This window comes from Struthio camelus, chromosome 3, assembly GCF_040807025.1.
Source record: "Struthio camelus isolate bStrCam1 chromosome 3, bStrCam1.hap1, whole genome shotgun sequence".
NCBI classification, from domain to species: Eukaryota; Metazoa; Chordata; class Aves; order Struthioniformes; family Struthionidae; genus Struthio; species Struthio camelus.
Genome location: NC_090944.1, coordinates 40866463 through 40888220, shown reverse-complemented (window position 1 = coordinate 40888220; position 21758 = coordinate 40866463). Strand labels below are relative to the sequence as shown.

At 37.9% G+C, this 21758-nt stretch overlaps 1 protein-coding gene across 1 annotated transcript in view; it reads left to right on the top strand.

The window, feature by feature from the left end:
• COL9A1 (collagen type IX alpha 1 chain) overlaps positions 1-17619 on the top strand; it is a 71226-nt gene extending 53607 nt beyond the window's left edge. The window contains exons 29-38 of the mRNA XM_009689149.2: positions 884-937; positions 1666-1737; positions 5461-5496; positions 5604-5648; positions 6338-6370; positions 8677-8823; positions 9239-9293; positions 11139-11327; positions 14780-14857; positions 16041-17619. Coding sequence (XP_009687444.1) covers positions 884-937; positions 1666-1737; positions 5461-5496; positions 5604-5648; positions 6338-6370; positions 8677-8823; positions 9239-9293; positions 11139-11327; positions 14780-14857; positions 16041-16225 — 894 coding nt within the window. The 3' untranslated portion in view covers positions 16226-17619. The remainder of the gene's footprint in view (positions 1-883; positions 938-1665; positions 1738-5460; positions 5497-5603; positions 5649-6337; positions 6371-8676; positions 8824-9238; positions 9294-11138; positions 11328-14779; positions 14858-16040) is intronic.
• The last annotated feature ends 4139 nt before the right edge of the window (positions 17620-21758 follow it).

Below are 21758 nucleotides of genomic sequence, written 5' to 3'. Positions count from 1 at the left end.
TAAAGGTGAGAGTGAATGTGTAAAGCTTATTGAGCTGATCTTAAAAGTCTGGTCATGCAAGACAAAACACTTTTGAAATGGATACATTAAATCTAAAATTGTTTATAACCTTTGAAAATTTCCCTAAATGCCACATTTACCCAGAGTGTATAATCAAATAGCTGCTTTAAGACCTTGAGTTATAACATTAATGTGATGATATAAAATGAAAATTCAGTTGAGAGCATGTTTATACTTATCACTATTATGCATGGGAATTAAAAGGTTTGCCTCCCCTATAATAGTCACTCTCTCTATACTACCTAAATGAGATTAAGCATGACTTCTGCATGTAGTTTTCAAATTTGTTCATTGCACATGTGGGATCAGGGGCTTTTAAGTACTTTAAAGATAATATTTAAAGGCCGACAATAAAAAGCTACCCTCACTGGGGCTTGTTATTCTTGAGTGAGGAGCTTGTAAATTATGCTTAAGTGTAGTCATGGGGGAGTCTGTTGAGGATACTACGCAGAAGCCTAAAGCTAAGCATGTGCTTCAGAATTATCTTAATGAAATAAATGCCTTCCTAATAGATAGCTCTCAGGAGCTATCTATTCCATGAAGGGAACTTTGTTGTGAATAACCACTCATTAGAATGAATAAGTTCAGTCATTTAATGCTATTTAAACATTATGTGTTGTTACTACCTAGAAATGTTTACATTTCTTGGGAATTTTCAGTGGTGTTAATGCACATGCATTTTTGCACTAATAAACAGAAATCTTGGTTAACAACAACTGATAAAAGAGTATAATTCACTAAACATTAAGAAAAAAATCAAGCTTTATTTCCAGTTCTCAAGAAATATTTCGGGAAGTAACAATGTCCTTCTATTTCCTATCAGGGTAGCAGAGGAGAGCCAGGTCCTGTGGGTCCTCCAGGTCTGCCAGGGAAACTGGTAAGCAATGCATTTCCATATTCAGTGCTTTAGTTTACTTTCCAGGAGCTACACTACCATTTGGAACTATACTTACCTATTCATCTGTGTAGAGAACTGAAAATAATGCTGAAATGAGTGCTTGTTGAGTTTCTTTTTTAGTCCTTTGTGACTGTGCTAATATTAGCAAGTGTTGTTTTAAAGTGTATGGAAATGTGTGGGATTTTTTCTTCTGTTTCAAAAAATAAAAAAGTTCCTGTGATGTGTGAGGCTGGGGCTGCGCATTCCTGTGTGGGCTATGCATACTTCGGGGAACAGGAGCCATGAAAGACCAGCTTTCTGCTAACAGCTACATGAAATTAATGAATGGGCCAGATCATGAAAGCCACCTTTTACTACTGCTCAAGCAGTATTTACACAGTAATAGTCAGAAGCATAGCTGAGGAGGTCTTGGCTGAAAGAGCCTGCTGTTACAGAGGAATGCACAAATCACAGAGTGCAAAATCTGAGGAAGTTCTTTTAACAGAACCAGACTATAGCTGAAGCACAGTAAGCCATTTCTTTTGTATTTGTCAGCAATAAAATCATCACAGGATGCTGATTAAAAGGATGCATTTTGGATCGGCTTAATTTTCTTCAGATAATCCTTTTTCTTCAAGTTAGGACTGTTTTAAGAATAAAATTCTGATGCTCAGTTGTTCGTTCTAAAACAGAACAGGGAAATTTACATCCTCAATTTATTTTCACAGGGTCCCCAGGGTGATATTGGACTTCCTGGACTGCCAGGTCCTCCAGGTTTACCTGGTGGTAAGGGTGACCGGGTAAGAAATACACTCATATACATAGTCTTCAGTATGATGGCAGTGGTTAAATACAGTGATTTTAGCTTGCTTTCAGTTTTTACAATAATTAATCTCTTTTCTAGTTTTGTGTGTAGATCTGTTAACTGCTTGAAAGTAGCTCTCTAGGTGCCCATTAACTAACTACTTATAGCTCATATAAATATGTAAGAAAAGACCTGACAATGCTACTTAAGAGACTGAAATAAGGTTATTGGTTATTATATTTCCTTTTTTTTTTGGAATCTGAATCACTTAGGGGCCTAAATCACTTTGAAAATTGTCGCCCAAAGCACATCTGAAACTGTAAATCGGGCTCTCTACTGTTCTACAGTAGATACAATGTCTTCAACGTACGTCTTAACATACCTGCTATGGAGATGCACTGACTAATGCAACTTGTGAGACACTTATAAATACATGTGCTATTGCAGACTAGAGGTACCCTCTCTAGTAACTTGTTAGGAGGGAAGGACTTGGCCCTGTGGACCGCACATACCGGCAGATGATTTCCTGCTCTGCTGAGTAAATGTCAGTGAAGAATGTGTATGAAAATAAAAATGTTCCTTACCTTCGCTTGCTCATAGAAGATTATAGAGGATGGAATTCCTCTCATCAGACTTCATACTTATTTGTAATAAAGATGAACGGTTTCATGTTGTGCTTAATCATTCCTATTTTAGGCATCTACTTCAGGATAAAATGAATTGCGCTTTTGAAATGCCTCTTTCTGTCTGCTGACACTCAAGGAAACATGCAATTGTTAGTCAGATGTATATCTTTATCTGGTCAGAGCAATCCTGCCCCTGATATGCTCCAGACATACGTTGTAGGGTGGCAAGGTAGGTCTTGCAGTTGCTTTTGGCAGTTTTTCTTAGCCACTCAGGTACATGTGAAAAAAAAAGTTTCTATGGCCAACAACTGAATATCATTCCTCCCATTCTTTGTCATCCTTGAAGTACTTCTGCATTTGCATTTTTAAATTTTTTTTAATGCTAAGGTCAGGGACGTATGTCTTTAGTCAACAGTCAGTACTGACATACATGCATACATGTTGGTTCCTTTTTTTCCTTCAGTCCCATATGGGTTAGAGTGGATTTTCTAGAGTAAGCTTAAGATGGCAGCAGGTTTCTGAGCAGGACCAATCTGCAGTATGCGCTCCATGTCACAGGCCTAGACAGCAGGCACGTTGTGCCACACCATCCTTTTTCCACCCTATTCAACTTGCAACTGCATCTAGCCTTGAACAGAAGCCCTATCTTATACCGAGCCAAACATCCTTCTCCAGATTTGGAAATAGCTGTCTGTAGAATCCGTTAACTCTAGTCTTGGGGTCAAACACTGGTGTCATTCCAGAATGATGTAACCTTTTGTCCTTTCCTGATTTCAAAATTTTATGATTTTTTGTGCAGGAATCCTATGAAGCTCTGTTGCGAATCCTAAATATGCACGTTAAAAGTTAGTGTTAAGAGCAACCATAAGACTCATAGAGTTCACAACAAAACACGTTTCAAAAGTTGTGCTTGATCCACTTGATCCAGAAGCTGTTATATATTAGGTGCTGTTTGCTGGCACATAATATATTCTCACACAGATAGAAATACAAAGTGCACCTGTAACAATATATCATGTTCCCGTTAACCCCATATAGTGGTTATGCAGGTATATTACGGAGCATGGCCAATCCTTAGTATCCATGGCTTATGCTGTTTCTGATTCCACATAATTCGAACTGGTTTCATAACTCTGGTTCTGTCTGTGCTAGCAAATTAAACAGTACATGGCCAAAGCCCTGGCCTTGGCACCAGAACATGATCGTTTATATTGTTTAATAATACAGCTTCTGGTACAGTTTTTGGCCCATTGGGCTGCCAAGTAACATTTTCCTGAACAATTTCTGGGCATGGTCTGTGAGGAATTTTTACAAATAGGTAAGCAGTGTGTCATAAAGTGAGTATTTGAATTTTTTGACATCTTACCATATCCTGTCTCTTGAAGTTTTGGGAACAAATGTAGAATAGATTCAGATTGTTTCAGCTGTGATTTTTATGTTTGCTGATACAAATAATACAGATTAATTTCCACAAAAGGAAAAATATCTCCCATTTCAACCTTATCTTTTGGCAATTCTGTTGCTCAACAGAGTAAGTGGGCAACCCCCCCAGCCTAAAATGTTATGTTAGGTTGAAAATCAATGCCTTTTTGTGTGAGTAATAGGAAAACCTTAATGAGGAGAGATTTTGAGAATACTTCAATCAAAATAGTTTCTATGCTGTTTGACAAAGTCTGAACGTTAAATAGGTCTGTGATTTCTGTCGCTTAGCTTTGCAGAAAATTTAGTATTGACTCTCTGTCCTCAGCAATATGAGAACAAATCTGAATTTATGAAATGCAGATGTCACACTAGTTTCTATGCCTATATCTTAAATAAATTAAATGGATCTTTGAAGTTGGAGTGAAAATGCTGCATCACAGTCTGTTTTAGAAAAGCTTTTTAATGCACAGTTACAGTTCTTTTGGCATATACACATTTGAATGTGCACAGATCGCAAAGAACATCTAAGGATGGTGTGATTCCTTTTCTCAAAAAGCACAAGTTCTAAAATTTTCTTAAATGATACACTGCTTTACAAATGAAATATTTCTGTTATAGAAAAAATTACATGTGTTTGAAATTAATCAAATCATTAATTTACTCCTCTTTAGTTCCTGCATGTCCACGCAGGTATGGTTTAACATTATGACAGGATTCTAAGATGAAAGATGGAAAATGGAAATATCAACTTTAATATACAGGGCAATCAGCTTTCACTGTAATAAAAATTCTAGAGACAGTGCTGCTAAAAATATTGAGAATTAAACAGCAAGCAAGATAAGATTGTGACCAAAGTACTGGACCTCTCAATGTGTTTATCCTGCATTACTAAGGCTGGTGCAGCCTATGGCAATACAGAACATTTAACAGGACTAGAAAAAGTGATATACTTACTAGATGTTTATTTGTAGCTTCTAACCAATTTGCAGAGCAGAGCTGTAGCATCAGCAAGAGCATTTGCCCTTGTAAAGGGGAGATCTGCTACCGCTTCGAAGGCAGAATCTGCAGTGTCTTCTATGTTCCATACTATTACTTCCCTTCAGTCTGTCACCTTAATTATGTATTAAGAATAAAGTGCTTTCATTGTGTTTCTTATACATATGCAGTTTTAAAGACCTCTTTCATCATTACTAGATGATAGGGAGGATTGAATATAACTTAGTATGTTTTTGAAGCTGCTTAACCTTTTTTTTTCTGCCTCACAGTTCTTACTAACAAGGTGGCATTAAAAGTTTGATTACAAAGATTCTTTAGTATTTTCCTTTGTGCTCCAGTCCTGAAATTGTAATTGTTGTCTTTCCCGGTAGGTATTACTGGTGACCAAAGGAGATACATCTCATTTTTTCCCCAAAATGAGTCTGATCTGTGCTTGCATTAAAAAGCTCCTACTTGTGTTACTCAGGATATAACGCACAATTCAAACTTGCCAGTTACAAATACATTCAATACAAGGGATTAACAACCGTCAAAAGGAGGGAAAAAATTGCTCTGAACAGAACATAACTAATTTAAAATTACATCTTAGCTCTACTGTACAGAGTAGAGGAAAACTATTTAAATTTCTGCAGTTCGAAATTCTAAAATGTTTTATTTTTATCTTTTGCCTTTAGGGTTCAGTTGGTGAACCAGGACCTAAGGGTGAACAAGTAAGTCTTGTTACAGATCTTATTACTTTCAAGTTACACTACCAAGTACTACAGTACATTACATCAGCTAAATCTGATGGCTGACAGTATATCTTGTTTTGATATAGGGTGCACCTGGATCAGAAGGAGATGGAGGAGAAAAGGGTGACCTAGTAAGGCATTATTTTGTCTTCATCTGTTTTAATTTGTTGTTGTTGTAGGTTAAAACTTCAAAGTATTGTTGGAACTCTGCAGACATGTTTTGATCATTGAAAGTCGCATTTCAGACTGCTATTCTCAGTCAAGTGACAGTGGGATCTTGGGGCTGCTGGAAGCTGGGAGCTAAGCTGCTGAGAACAGGAAGTTCTAGGGACTTGGCTGCCCCACAGGACTTTGTGTGGAGACTTGTTTGGTTTCTGATGCGGTTTTGTCAGGCCTCACACAACATGGTGAAATACTCATGATTCTGACAAACTGAAAAATTCTGTCTAAACAGTGCTCTATCTAAAGGTTTCCAAACAATCTACTAAAATTGTCTTGTGCTCTAACTGGTCTAAGAGGGTAGACCCACATGCCTAAATCTAAAATAAGCAGTACAAAAAATGGTTATAATAAAAATATTTTCCTATTTCTGCATTACAGAAATGTTTTCGACACATGAATCTTAAAGAAAAATCTGAAATTTAAGTTTTATTTCCAAATGAATTGTAATTCATTTGAGGTGTGATTTTGCATACATCAGCAAGTACCTAAATGCATGAATTTTTTAATACTGAAAAAAATGATGTTACATTTGCTGCACTCATAATGAATATAATAATTGATGCTCTCTTTTGATACAGTTTGTCTTATTTTTCTTTAGGGCGACATGGGCTTACCAGGTGCAAAGGGATCTGTAAGTACAAGGAATTGCAATGTTCTAGAAATATAGAAGTCTAGTAGATCAAATAGATGGTTTTCTGGTTTAAGAAACAGAATACAAATAATGAGGTCTTTACAAACTACAGTTAAATTAAATTATTTCCTACAGCATTTCTTCTTTTTAATTTCTGAGTACGTCTAATACTAAAATGAATTAGTTTTGGAATGGAATTCACATCCTGAGTTCTAAGCTTCATAAAAGAGAAGCAGCATTCACTAGCAGTTTTCTGGCCACCTCATTTTTCAGTAAATGAATGGCCTCTTTGTGCTGTAGAGGTGTTGTATGGAAGGAGCCCCAGTGCAATGGCTGCGTTCAGCCTGTAATCTTTATGCTGTGAAAAAGCTGGCAGCAGGACTATGATGTCTTGAAAGCAGCAGTATTTCTGGCCTAGAGATTCCTTTTTTTGAGAATAACAAAATGATAACTTTGATGAGGAAGGTGAGCAAAAGCTTGTATGCCACACAAGAAAAAGTTTGAGAACTGAACACACTCTTTTATTTCTGGATCGTTGAAGAGAGCAATTGTTGCAGCAGCTGACCAGATTGGGCTATAACGTGAACAGATCAACAGTTCTGCCTACAGGCAACTGAGCTTAACTATAAGAGGAGATGCTACGTCTGTGTTCTCAGTGGCCAGTGTGGCTTTAGGGCTCAGTATGTGCAAGCTAGAGAGTGTTTACCACTAATCGGGATCTTAAGGGAAGGACATAGATAGAAGAGATGTAGTAGAGGAGAAATCTGTAGGTTTTTCCCCCCCTAGATTCTTAAAAACTTTCGCTCCTCTTGCTGAGATCCTAGAGTGCTTGTCCTAGTGAATACACACAAAAGGAAGAGTAATCCACCAAGAAACCTGATAACTCTCCGAACTGGGAAAGAAAGAAATGATGATTTCCTCGCCGTGTAGTCCAAGAAGTGAATGCTGCTCTCCTATTAATGCATCTGTTAAAGCATGTTCTTCGGGATTCCGTCTGGCAGGGCCAGCAAGTAGCTGCCTGAGGTGCAGCATAGATGGAACTCATGTGGCTCCATCTTGTGGGCTTAACCGATAACACAGTCGGGTAATTTGCCATGTTTAGGAGCACCTCTTTCGATTGGATGTTATCTTTTTCCCCACTAGATTTGGGAAGCTGTAAGTGTGTAGCGGTTTTTGTTTTTGCTTTTGTTTTTTTTTTTTTCTGTTAGCACTATTATTAATCACTACAGTGACTTGTATTGAAAGTAGCATAGGTCTCACTATGCATCTGGTTAATCACATCCTTACAGCTTTTGTTTTTAGTAGGTGAAAAGACTTGTGATCCTTCTTAATTTTTTATTTACACAACAAGATGCTTTTAATGGAGTCGTTTTTATGGTTATGAGTTTGCAATTTGAATACATAATCTTGATTTTAGCCTGAGATTTCTACAGTAGGGCTCATAATTTCTGTTGTATTGGGAAAAAGGCATGTCTAAAGCATGATAAATGCCTTCTTCCCTGAAGACAAAGTCATTCCGGAACTTCAGAACTATCCACACCTTCAAAGAAAATTGCCTGTGTGTGTATGTGCAGTGTGGCTCCTCTTAGATTTATGCTCTCCTCAAGCTTTGATTTTGCAGAACATAACAAAGGGAAGCTGATCATCTGAGCTTGACTGCTTCATTCTTAGCAGTTACTGCTGCTGAGGCTCTTCCTTGAGGTCTCAGGGCAGCAGGGAAGTAAAGGTCTTTGCTGTTCCTATGAGGAACTGGGGACTGATTATGGTCAAGTTTCTTTGCGCTTACAGTGCTTTTGTCATAGAGCAGCTACCAGCCAAAGAATACCATTGACCAAAGGAGGCAGAGGACTAATGGGTTGTCTTTGCATGTTCTGCCCAAAAACTACAAAAGAGGAATTGGAAAGTATACATTTAAATTATGGACTACTGCTCCTGCTGAAATTGAAAGAAATTCTGCCCATTACTGCAGAGAGTCAAGAATTTCACACCCTGAATTTCCATTTCCCTGTGCAGATGAACTCTATATTGTCAGAAGAAGAATAGGTATTCTACTCATTGCAATAAGTATTTTCTGGATTTTATTTCCCTCCTTTTCTTACTTTGTTACTTTTGTAGATGAAAGTGCCTTTATTTAATAAAAAAGGATCATACAGTAAGCAAAGGAATGTGAAAAAGGTGTCCACTTTTCAACGTAAGCATTCGGAAGAGACATGCATTCACCACACAGAGCACTGTAATGAAAGCAGAAATACATGGCTTATTCTGCAGACATGCAGGCTTTTGAAATTCCCCTCTTTCACTGTCAGGTTGGTAATCCTGGAGAGCCTGGTTCCCGGGGGCCTGAGGGGAGTCGGGGACTGCCTGGCATGGAAGGACCACGAGGCTCACCTGGACCACGAGGCTTGCAGGGTGAACAAGGTGCTCCAGGTCTGCCTGGTAGCCAAGGTCCAGCTGTAAGTACTGTAATAGGTATCTTCTGAACTCTTAGCTGCCTCTTGCACCACTCCTTTTGTATGATCATGAGCCACACACGCGCACACACGCGCACACACGCGCACACACACACACGTGAAACCCAAATGCCACAGTAGAGTTTGAAATACATGGCACCTTGCAACAGACACATCTCCACACCAGCAAAATCTTAAGGTTGTATATAGGTAGCACTTTTGGTCCTCTGCTTTCAGTTGAGTTCTGTTTTCTTATGCCACCTGCACTACTGTAAGGGTATATAGTACCATGTTTGATATGTGAGTGTATCACACGCACATAATATCTACCTTGGTAGTCAAATTGACTTCAGTTGCAGCAGCATTTACTGTGATATCAATAGTTTTTTAAATTTATTCTTACTTTTTTTAATCCTAGGGAAAAGAACCAACTGATCAGCACATTAAGCAGGTTTGCATGAGAGTCATGCAAGGTAAATATGCTAAGAAGTATTTACATTTTCTTATGCATTTAAATCAGAGTACGCTAATGCTGTGGAAGTGACCAATATTTTCCTACTCTTATCCAGAATGAATAGCATGCCCTCAGCAGGGAGACCTGGCAGATGGTCCTCCCACAGGCTAGTGTAAACACTGTCTGTCTGAGAAATTAGTTTCTTACTTGTGTACCTTCTGCAGTTCACAGAAGCACCTATTGATTCCACGCTATTAATATAATGACCAGGTCATAGACCAGAATGTTTTTATGTAAAATATAAATTTAGTGTACCAATCATTTCCTATGTTTAAATACATAAAAGTGTACGGCTCTGCTGAAAGCTTGTTTTACCATTTGTACTCATTCACTATTAGATTATAGCAAAAAAATCATGCAGAATATGTAAAAAGAAGAGGGCAGAGAGAGGCTCTCTGTAGATGATAACATAACATAAAATGAAAACAACAGGAAGATGTTCAAAACCCTAATTGGATTTGTTCAGTTCTTTTTGATATGCATACAGAAATGCCTAGCTTTTCTGTTACAGTTGGATGCATGGAATTTACTGAGTTTAAAAATTTATGCTGTCCTGTAAGCGCAAAAGAGATTTTTTCAGTACTTGCTATTGTAGGTGCCCTTTGGGATGTTATGCCTTTGTAATGTTAAGAGTTTACCAGAATGAAATGGCTGCTTGTGATTTAATTTAAAAATTCTCAGTACAAGGCACTGATTCTGATACTGCCCAACAGTATTTCATTTTTTAACTTCAGATTGGGCTGTTCTAACAGAAGATTTTCATCTGTTTGTTATCAGAAAAAAAGACCTATTAAAAAGACCTTTTAAAGTGGTCTCTTGAAAGGCACAGTAATATTGAGGAGAACTGTAGAGAAATCAGATATGATGCTTGAGTTTACTCACAACCATCAGAACCAGCAGGGAACACAAGGATATGGGAAAAATGTAGACTGTCTTCACTGTATCCCTCTTGAGAGCCCTGGAATTGTTCACGTGTTTTTATTAAAAAAAAAAAAAATCCAAGCCAATACCTGGAAGCTGGTCAGAAGGACCCTGGATTTAAAGTCTAGCATAGGAAATTCAAGGAAAAAGACGACAGCTCTCATACTGTTGGGAAGGAGGAGGAGGAAGAGGGAATAGTTTGTTTAGACCATTCCAAGGAATGACAAGCTTATCTTATGCTAATGAACAGCAAAGCTTCCACTGATTTACTTTAAGAAAAAACAATTGATATAAAATGGCCCATTACTTGCCAAACTTGAGTTCACAAGCACAAATGTAAGGGATTCTTCCTCTGAAAGTAAGGGCCCTTGAATTATTAGGCAGGATAGCATAGATTATTGGCCTTATGTTTTTTAGTTCTTTTCTGCAAGGCCAGATCTTAATATGTATTATCCAGTAGTCACAAAGAAATATATTTACTCTTTTAAGAGTCACCAATTTGCATGAATACGTTTTCTCACTAAATGAAAATTAAACATAATTCAAAATTATAAAAACATTTCTAAATAAACCATATATATTTAAATCATTTCAACCTCCAAACATCATGAAGATGTTGAGTTCAGAGTGAACAACTTGGTAATGTGCCTATGCAGTTTGCCACTGATAGTACTGAGTAAGGTAATATCTTCTATGATGTAATGCACTTTCTAACTAGCATTTTACATAAGGAAAATGTTGTATCATAACCTGTCAGTTTCCATAGCAGAGAATTTGCTCCACCTCAGATAGACGTACATTTTCCTTTAGTGAACTCCAGTACTTGGGAATCTCTCCATTCATTTGCACTTACTACTTAATTCTGCCTTGCTTTTTATTGCAGAACAACTAGCTCAGCTGGCAGCCAGTCTTAGGAGGCCAGAATTTGGTGCTCCAGGTCTTCCAGGCCTACCTGGGCCACCAGGGGCTCCTGGGCCTCCTGGGGAAAACGGCTTCCCAGGACAGCTTGGACCACGTGGCTTGCCTGGCCTTAAAGGGCCCCCTGGTGAAATTGGTCGTAAAGGTCCTAAAGGTAAGAATTTCTATAACTGGCATTCAGCTGTTGACTGTAAATGATCTCCTTGTAATGTGGAATCACGTCATATTTAAATGAAGTTCAGCAGTCTCACATACTAGCTATATTGAAACCAAAGTTGACCTTAAGTTTTCCACGTTTTACAACAAACTCCCTTCTATGCCAGTGGGAATCTATATTTAAGTTTCTGATTTAAAATCACACACTTCTTCTGACCAAGCTATACAGTTTACAGTTTGTGTTTCCAGCATTGATTTTCTGAAGCAGAGAAGCACAGAGAGATAAGCTTATAAATCCTTTGAACTAGGGATTTCAGCTACTCATTTTTAGTCACTTAAACCCTGAAAGGGGTTAGTGGTTGTGTGTGTGTGTGTGTGTGGTTTTTTTTTTGTATGGCTCACAGGTTGTGAGATGATGCACATATGTGAAGCCCCAAAAGATCCTAAATTAGGTACTTCAGCCATTTCCTATATCTGTTGCCTTAGTTGCCCCAGTGATTAAAGGCTCAGCCTCAGCAAGACTTGTTTATAATTTTATTCATTGTCATCAATCACTTACTTACTCACACAATGTGAGAAGTGTTGACCGCTCGTTTGGGTATAGCACTCGAGCCATTCTTACATTCAGCATCATCGCGCCATGGATCACGATCTGCAGAGTCTTCAGAAAGAACAGATCCATACTAAGAAATTGATTTACCTTGCATGTTACAAAAAAACCTTTGATCTAAATTAATCTCTTGTTTCTGAGTGAGAGGGTTTATATGCCTCCAAAGGATTAAACAGTAGATTTTTCTGCAGTCTTATGAGCACTATGTATGTATTACTGTTTCTATTCAGCAGTGGTTTTGTTTCCTTTTCTTGAAGAAATGTTTCACTTAAAATTTGTATTTCTACATAAGGCTGACCTGTAGCCAGATTAGAGCATTTGCTTTTATGTCAAGTTTTATTGGAAAGTAAAACCAGAAAACCATAAATGAGAGAAGTTATAGAATATAACGAAAGCAAACTTCAGCTGCATTGTTGCTGGAGATCTGTTGATGTGTTAATTTAACATAGTATAATATATATTCTCTTTTTAGAAGCAAGAAAAAATGGAGATACAAAGGTGATCTGATATATTGAACATGATTCAGTAAAGCAGGCTATACTATGTAAACCCTGAAATACAGTTACAGCTATCTAAGAGGTGGTGCGTGGTCTCATGTGCAAGAGATACCGTGATAGAATTGTAAGATGCAGATTTACCTAGAACTGCTAATTATCTGGGCCAGCTGGCTAATTTTACATTCCCCTTTCTTTGCATATTTGAGATTGCTCCCACACTGTCTTGGAAGCTATCCAGGAATAGGGCTGGCACCTAGGAGAGGCTTTCACTTCTTTTCTCAGCCTTGTAAACACCAATATAGCACCCAGTCATCATGGATACCTGGTGTATAAGCAGTAAGGCTGTTCAGGACCTCCCAGAGTCAGGCTGTTGCATGGAAGCGCCGGGGGTGAGGTCAGGGTAAGATGAATGTGAGGAGGAGCTGTTTGTAGGGCCTTCAGTACAGTTGCAATAACTGGACTAGGATAACTGAGGTGTTTCAGCCAGCACCCAATTTGATACCAAAATGCCACCTTACCGACTCCAAAGATTTAAGCAGTAATGAGCTGGCAGATGGAAACAGTATTTCACTGCTGGAGTAGACAAAACTCGTTTGAAGAAGGATAAGCTGCTATTGTTGTTCTGATGCATATGTAGTATTACTCAGGGTGAAAGACACCACTAGAAGACTTGGTTTAGTTCTTAACAGCTACATAATGTTTCGTTGTATATAAGGCACACTAAGATTGAGACTGACAGGTGCCCTGAAAAAAATTCAGTGCTTCATTCTGAATTCTTGGTAGTTACCAGAGTTCCACGGAGGTCAGGGAGATGAACTGATTCTCCCCATCCATTTGGGGATTTTTCTGAGATGGGAAGATTAGTAAGAGGATACATAGCACACATGACAAAAGGGAAAAGGAGAAAGACGTTGTGAATGGTTTAGAAGGATGTGATAAAGAACAGATAGATACACAAGAACATGTTGCGATGAGATATGAGCAGGAAAAGATGCACAGGAGCAGTGATTAACAATAGCAACAGCAAGGCCAAAAAACCTTAGCTCAAAGGAAGGTTATAGTGACTTTAGAGAGCAATCTAGGGGAGCAAAGGACAGCATAAACGGGAAGTGAGTCTAAATCCAGGCTGATGTCAGAAAGTCAGAGTAGAAAAAAAAAAATTAGAAGCTGGAAGAATTTGAAATAGAAAATGTGTGAGTGTCTGCTACCAGCAGTAAACACTCTTCAGTAGTTGGAAGCTGTAAAAGTCTATATGGGTAATCTGACATCAGTGCTTCCAGTGGTGCTGGTGGAGACTAGACTAATTGTGTCTAGTTGTCTAGACAGTTTGTCTGACTGTCATGTTGGCTAGACAGTTAGATTTTACTCTAAAGTACAGAGATAAGATTCCTCCTGTAGTGCCCTGTAAACATCTTCTATTGAAACTAAAATTTTTATACTATCTTTTGTATCTCTTCAGATGGTTTCCTCAGTTTCTGCCATACCATTTCTAAGCAAGCTGACAGTCTATTCAAACTCTCTTCACTAATTGTAGCTATTGATGCAGTGCAAGAAAGTTTGGAAGTGCAAAATAAAGCTCTCTCAAATGTTATTAGAGATATTCTTGTGATTTTCTACTTGCAGGAAAAACCCCCAAGAGTTTACATAATATATTCACAAGTAGTAAATATAGGGACTTTCAGGGAGTATGTGTACAATGAGCAGAATCTTAACTTTACAACTAAAATAACAAAAAAAGCTTCCTCTTACTAAGATACTTCTGGTTTGGAGCAACATAAAAATGAAGTTGAAGAAAAGCTGAGCACCCACTGAAGAAAAGTCTCTGTACTACCAGCCAAAGGAGAATAAAGTCCTTTGCTTCACTTTTAGAAACACCTGATGTGGATGTCCGCAGAATCTGTGCAAGCTGGCTTGCCTTTTCTTCTCTGCACTATCTTGAGAAGCAGCGCTTGAGAATCTTTATTTCTTAGCTGAGTTCACAGAGCCCTACAAAAGCTTCCTGCCAGTTACCTCAGGCTGTGATCCAAAATAGCCTAAGCAGTTTTATGATAGTTGTTTTCTGTTATACAGGCTATGACATATTTTATATGGGACCGCCCAATCCTAAGTTTTTCTTCAGTGGGTCTATCAGTTCAGTTTTCTCCTAGTCTAACTCGGAGAAAAACAAAAAATCCAAACCCAACACTCTCTTGCAAGGACATGACTCAGGATATCAGTGAGAGGATGCTGAGAATATATACAGGCATCCGAGTTCTCTGCTTATCAGCTGCTCACCTCTGAGAGAACTTACTAAAGATAATACCTGTGGCAGGTTGTAACTGATGTTTTTTGATTTTGCTTTAGGTGAACCAGGAGAAAGAGGTGAAAGAGGATTTCCAGGCAGAGGACCGAAAGGTTACCCTGGACCAAGAGGTCTCCCAGGTAAATATAAATGGGTGAGGAGAGATTAGACAAGAAAGAGATGTGGAGTAAAAACATATTCAGAATTTATATTTTAAGCTGTTTTGAAAATCTGAAAGGTGTGCATTAAGCAATAAGCTTCCAAATAACTGTCCTGTGTAGTTTTTACTTTGTACATAATTATACTGTCACAAAGCAGAATTAAAAACTCTTTCTTTTACTACAGAATTACCACCTCAACCCATTTATCCCTATGCAGCAAGATTAGGAAAACTAAGTATTAAAAAAAGGCAAAGTACAAAGTACAAAGTATTAAAAAAAGGCAATCATTTAAAAAAAAGTCACAAAACCCAGACTGTCTCACTGGCAGCCACAGCAGTCTTCAAAAACTCTCAATTTATAATTTAGGGCATCAAGTAATGTCTCCTTTACTTTCGTGGTAATTGCAGTATTGTGTTATATGATTTCCAGAAAAGATTCTTGCTGATAAATACAGCACAACTGCCATCTAGTGGCCAGCGAATGAAAATAAACATGTATTTCCATGCGCTGCAGCATGTTTCTGTGTATATATAGACATAAGCTACCAAAGTTTATGTTCTCTGGAAGAAGGACAGCAATTTCAGTTGAGTACACACTGATACTTAGGGTGAAACTTTGAGTTCTCTTAATTAGAAATTCATTAAAAATATATGAGAGTGAATGAATGATGACCGAATTACTTTATTTCATCCCTTCATTGAGGACTTCGAAGTAAAAAGATACTTTAGCGCTCAGCAGTTCCACTCTGTGCATTATTCTTCAGCAGAGCTGAGTGGAAAGTAAATTCTTGATATATTTCTTTGTAAAGCGCTAATGTAACCCTGAGTTAGTGAGTAGCATCTACTCCTTCATGTGTATCACCAACAAATTTGTTTGCAGTGCTCCAACCAGTTAAACTGTATAGCTTTTTTAAAGCAGGAGGTCTGCACTAGTGTAACTGGAGAGAATTTGGCCTGAAATGTCATTGCTGATGATGTGTAAGAAGACATCCTGGTTCTCCATTACAGTAAAAACTGTCCCTCTGAGTGGCAACTTTCTGGTGGATCCTCTGAGAGTAGTAAAAAGGGAATTTTCATACAGGTCAACAAGAGGGTAGTCAGTAAAGTTACATGTATGCTTAAGTCATATGCTGCCATTTTTATATCTGCATCCACTTTTTCAGGTGAACCGGGCAAACCTAGCTACGGCAGGGAAGGCCGTGACGGCGAACGGGGCCGCCCTGGGATGGCGGGTCAGCCTGGGATTCCCGGTCCTCCTGGCCCCCCCGGCCCTCCAGGGTACTGTGAGCCGGCATCTTGCAGACTGCAGGCTGGACAGAGAGCTGGTAAAAATATGAAAGGGCCATGAAAGCGCAATGCCAGTGCCACGAAGTGTTAGTATCAGTTTACTTCCTGCACATACAGCTGAGAATAAATAAGAAATGGAGGAGAAACACAAACAAGGATAAACTTTTCAACTGAGGTTTCAGTAAGGCCTTTTTAACGCAGTGGTTGTACGTTCTTTCTAAATGTGTACTTAGCAACACAAACTGGAACAATGGTGCTTACAAAACTACACAGGTGGGGTGTTTTGGCTCTTTTTCCCTTGGAGGAAGAAAAAGGCAGTTGTCTTTTTGCGGGGGATGGTGATTGTTGTTGTTGTTGTTTTTAAAATAAAGAAACTTTCCATGAATACTTCCCCTCCCCTACTTAATTCCTATACATGAGGTACAGTGAAACAATGTGTTTTCGGGCATCAAATAAAAAAGGAATAGTTTATATTTACTTCAGTTGTAGCTACTTTTTTATGCTTTTAAAATAAATTTTAGAGCACCCCCCCTGAACTGAATACATCACTTGAAACACCTTCATTCCATTGTATGTATGTGCTGTACAGGGTATGCTAAGCCACCCTCAAATCTTCAACTTAATTGCACAGAGCTGGGAGACTATTCTTATGAAAACCTGCCACCTCAGACATCTTTAATGTTGTAAATGTCTGTAAATATATGATCGCTGGGGTCTCATGAATAAGCCATGTGGAATAACCTCTTCATTTTCCACTCCAATTTGTGTTGCATTCCTAATTTCACATGAAACCTATGCCAGGTTGGCTGCTTCTATGTAAAATTAAACTAAAAGGCTAGAAGCCACTGTCAAAGGAATATTAAGTAAGTCCCACAAATACACAGGTTTTTATAGCCAAGATTATATATTTTGAAGTAATATCTCTGGTTGTCCAAAAAACATGAATAAATAATGTGTCTTAACCCCCTGTATGTTTTTTGTATGTATGGTTACACTGAATACCAATGAACAGAACAGCTAGAAGACTGCCATTAGAGACATCCCTACTTGCCCTTTTTATTTAAATTCAATTTTTAGAGAAAAATATGCAATGTGGATATTTTTTGTTTCTCTCTGTCTAAATTAAACTGTTTTTTCGACTATTCACCTTCTCTGAAGTGTGTTCTCTCTCGAAGACAATGAAACCATCCTATGCCTTTTCCTTTCATTTTGCTATTGTCACCAAACTTTCAAAAGAACAAACTTTTTAGTATGGCTTTAAGCATTTTTTTTCTAGCCCTTCATTTTCTGCTTATGTTTAAAATGGTTGACTTTTATGCCACGTGGAAATATAAAAAAATGGAGCTACGAATTCTGCCTACAGTATGTAAAAGAAAGACCACTAAGGGGAAAATTACTGATATATTGTATACTTCTGAATGGAATTGTTGAAAAGACAACAAATAAACCTTTCCCAAAATAAACCTGCTGCTCTAGCTGCATCCTCTCTGCCACCTCTTTGGCAGCTTGTATGCTGTATCCCAAAGAGATCGTTTGGGATAAAAATGTGTGATTAAAGCCATCTATTAAAAGAAGTCACATCAATGGCACATTTTCTTATAAACTTTTAAGAATAAGTTAAATGTAGGATTAAATTTGATAAACGCCATATCTGTCCCAGCCCAGTATTTAAAATGGTAAAATGCTAAAAAGGTTGAATCTTCACAGGTAAATCTAGCTCTGCCTAGCGCCACAGAAGCAGCACCACCAGGTGAGATTTTGGGCAAGAGACGTACTAAAAACAGGGACAAAGAGGTGACATAAGTCATCTTTCCTAAAGACTCTGGGAAAAGCCTAAGACAGAGCTGTTTTCGTGCATCTCCGATCTGGCTAGACTTTCTCATATCTGGCACCTATTTTAATATAATAAGAAATTATCAGAATAGAGTAGTTCAAAGAATTTCATTCTTTAGAAATAAATCCAGACAATTGCATGCAAGGCGATAGCTTGTTCACACAAAAAAACCTGTTGCATAAAGTGCAATGAGGCCAGCTTTACTGATTTAGGGCATAATCCTCAAAAGTACTTTGGGTGTAGCATAACAAATAAATAAAACATTATTGGTAATGACAAATTATAGTTTCACCAGCAAACTTTTATTTGAGCAATCAATCAAGTGTGTAAAACTGTTAAAAAGAAAAAAAAATTGATAACAGAATGAAAATACTTTTTTCCACAGGTAATGCATGAACATAGTGAATCAATAGAAGCAATAAACACAACATTTAAATACAAATATGAAGTGCTTTTAAAAAATATAGCTTGAAAATGCATAAAATTCCACAACGGAAAGGAACTCAGGTAGGAGGGAAAACATTCCCATACGTAAAAAACAAATCAGAACTATTACAATCAAACACTTCCAACACTGAGGCTCAATTCAAGGCATAATCTATTTAAGTGGATAGTTTATGATTGTGACCAAATTTCTACATTCAAGCTGATTTATAAAGTGAGTTTTGACTTGCAATACTGAGGTAAACTGAAGAACAAATCCTCAGGCTATGTTATAAGACTGCATGGGACACATATTGGCTAATTTACCTATTTACCAATTCCCAATCTTGTGCAAGAGTGGAAAAATTTCACCTAGAGGATGGTATGGTATATATACAAAAATATTGGGAATTGATTTTTAATAGTAACACATTCAAGTAAGTAAAGATGTGGAAAATAAAAACAGCATTATGAATCTAAAAGAAAGGTGTATCATGTTTTCCATAAAAATATGGTGATACAGAAGAACATAGTGATTGTTTAAATAAAAATCTAGAAGGCACAAAGAGATTGAGAGATTTGACAAGCCACTGACAGTGTCACCCACTCTAATCAAACACTCCTGCGAAAGGAGTAGGAAAGCCCTATTACATGTTTTTCTGATCTATTTCTGGTTCAATGCCAAAAAATGCTATCAAATTTTTCAGTGAAAGGCTAGTTAAATATCACTTTTACCAGCCAGGATCTCTGCTCCAGCTCCTAATTCTTGAGGTTTAACTGCACTGTGATAAACACAAATTTTGACTCCCCTGTTATTTCACCTAAGTGTAGAAAAGATCCATCAGAAGAAATGTTTAACAACTGTCCTCAAAATGAAGGAAATGATAACCAATAATTCTCAGTCCAATCTGACATTTTATCATTTTGACCTCAAGGTTTTCCTTATTAGGCTACTGGTAAGTATTAGCGTACTACTGCACTGAGATATATCTAGGCAGTGCTCTGCCATAGCTGTCATTGGGCTGCGGCACCTTGGCAGGACCTGGTCCCTTTAGTCACCCCCAGAAGACTTTTGTGAGTATTTCATGCAGGCCGGAGTCTCTTGCTAGCCAAAGGAAAGCATGGTGGCTCTAGAGCGCAGTTTGGAGCACCAAAATTAGGCCAGAAAGGAAGCCTGGGTAGGACTGTACTGGATTTTGTTTCTATGAATATCTGCACATGCCTAGTTTTCCACTATCACTTATCATTCAGTTGCAATACACTTTTATTTTGGCAACAGTCTCAAAATTCAAGTTTTCTAGTTGATCTTTACATCAAACACACCAGTTGTTTACAGATTGGAGTGTACACAGAGCCAAATGCTCAGCTACAACCAAACTTGCTCTTTCTTCAAAAAGGGAGCGGGAAGTGGCAACGCATGGGACAAGGTTTCTTGAAAGATAGAGCAAACAAGAAACTGAGTTTCTCATTTTGAAAGATAACATTATTGCTCTTTCCTAGAAGGACCTGGTCATTATGCTCCATGTACAAGTACATGCTTCATTTCTGTAGATACTTTTAAATGCTAGAGTAATTGGGTGAATTTTGACGTTTGCTTGACCTGCTCAATGGATGCACCTGGAAAACGGTGGATACCGCTGTTTCTGGCATTATTATTTGCCCATGTATTTTCTGCTTTCTCTATAGTGCAGCCACATCATCTCCTCTGCTCACAGACCACAGGAAAAGAAGGAAAGTTCTTTATTTTTAAGGCACACTATTACTCCTATCTGATTTAGCTATATTTTTCCCCTTCTCTTGTTCTTTTATTTTACTGTTATGTTTTGCTTGCTAAATAATGTATGCATTCAAAAGGACTAGTAAAACAGTTGCAGCTTTAGACAATACATGCAGCAAGCTTGCTGAAGCCACTACTAAATCTGAAGAAAAAAATTGCTCTAAGTGCTCAAATTGTAACCCTGGATCCTTTAAAATGGCATTTATCCAGCTGCTCTCTTTCTTCTCCTGGGAGAGTTAGACAGTAAGATAACACTGCAAATGCAAATATCTCAAATTAAACAGTCCTGTGAAACAGTTTCTTGAATTAAAGTGATTATCTGAGCTTCAGACTGGAAAGTTGCCTGCACCTGATTCAGAGATTATATTCACGTCAGTAAGTCTATGCACATCTGAAGGCCAAGGTTTTCCAGTTTTCTCCAGTGTGTGGAGCCCTAAGTTTCACCAACCTGTAGAAAGCACAAGTGAACTTGCTTTCTTTCAAGCCAGCCCTTGCAGATCCAGTGGTCATCACCAATTGAGTCTAATGGTCAATAAATCTCATCTATTATGCATAGGGAATATGAACTAATAACTAAAAGCCAGACCCAGTGTAGTCAAAAGCAAAACTCCCACCGGGTTCAGTCGACCCAGGCTACTGCCACTGAGCTCAAAGCTCAGCAGGGCTCGCTGCTGAGGCTTGTGCCTTTGAACTCCCTCAGCTGCACTTGCGTCCTCCCTCTTGCGATTTGAAACATGAGAAAGGAAAGGTTGTCGTTTCTGACAGAACCTCTAATCGTTTTTGCGTACAGAAAGCACGTGAAACGCTTTCATGTTCACCTAGAATCCTTTCCCACGGATGCAAACGGCCACGTATGTAATGTACACAGCACGCTTTTTATCCACTGAATACATATCCATTGAATTGAACCTTAAATGTCGCAAATCAAAAAAATAAAGACGGAAAGAAGTAATCAGTATGCATGCGCTGTGATTAAGTCAGTGACAGCCGCATGTCATTCAGAAATGAAAAAAAAGCAATATAAAAGGTATGGCATTGAAAATCCTTCAAATATATTAACTGGAGATAGAATACATTTACACTGAAAATTCAGTAAATAATTAAATGTATTCATGTTTGTAGGACAGCAGACGGAGATAAAACTGGTAAAATACATGTAGATTACATTCTTTTTAGCTGAGAACTTATTTTGGTCTAGATTCTATAACATTTGTTAGTAATTAATATTTAAAAACTACATTTTCTTAAGGTATTACGAAGCTTGCGTTTTCCATTTAAACAACAATCAAGACAAGGTCACAGTTAAACTTGTTCTCCATGACCTACATCAAGGAGCGTGCATGGAGCTTGATTTAAAAATCCATCCAGCATAGTTTAGTTTTAGTGGACTTAACATGTTTCAAAGAAAAATTTACGTTCCTTACTATATTCAGAATCTAACAAACACACAATAAAAAAAAAATTAATACCAGCACTGTTTTATTTCCTGAGATACTCCTCATATGTGAACATTTTAAGTTAGAGCAGTGGTTTAACTCAATTGGTAAAATGAAAGGTTAG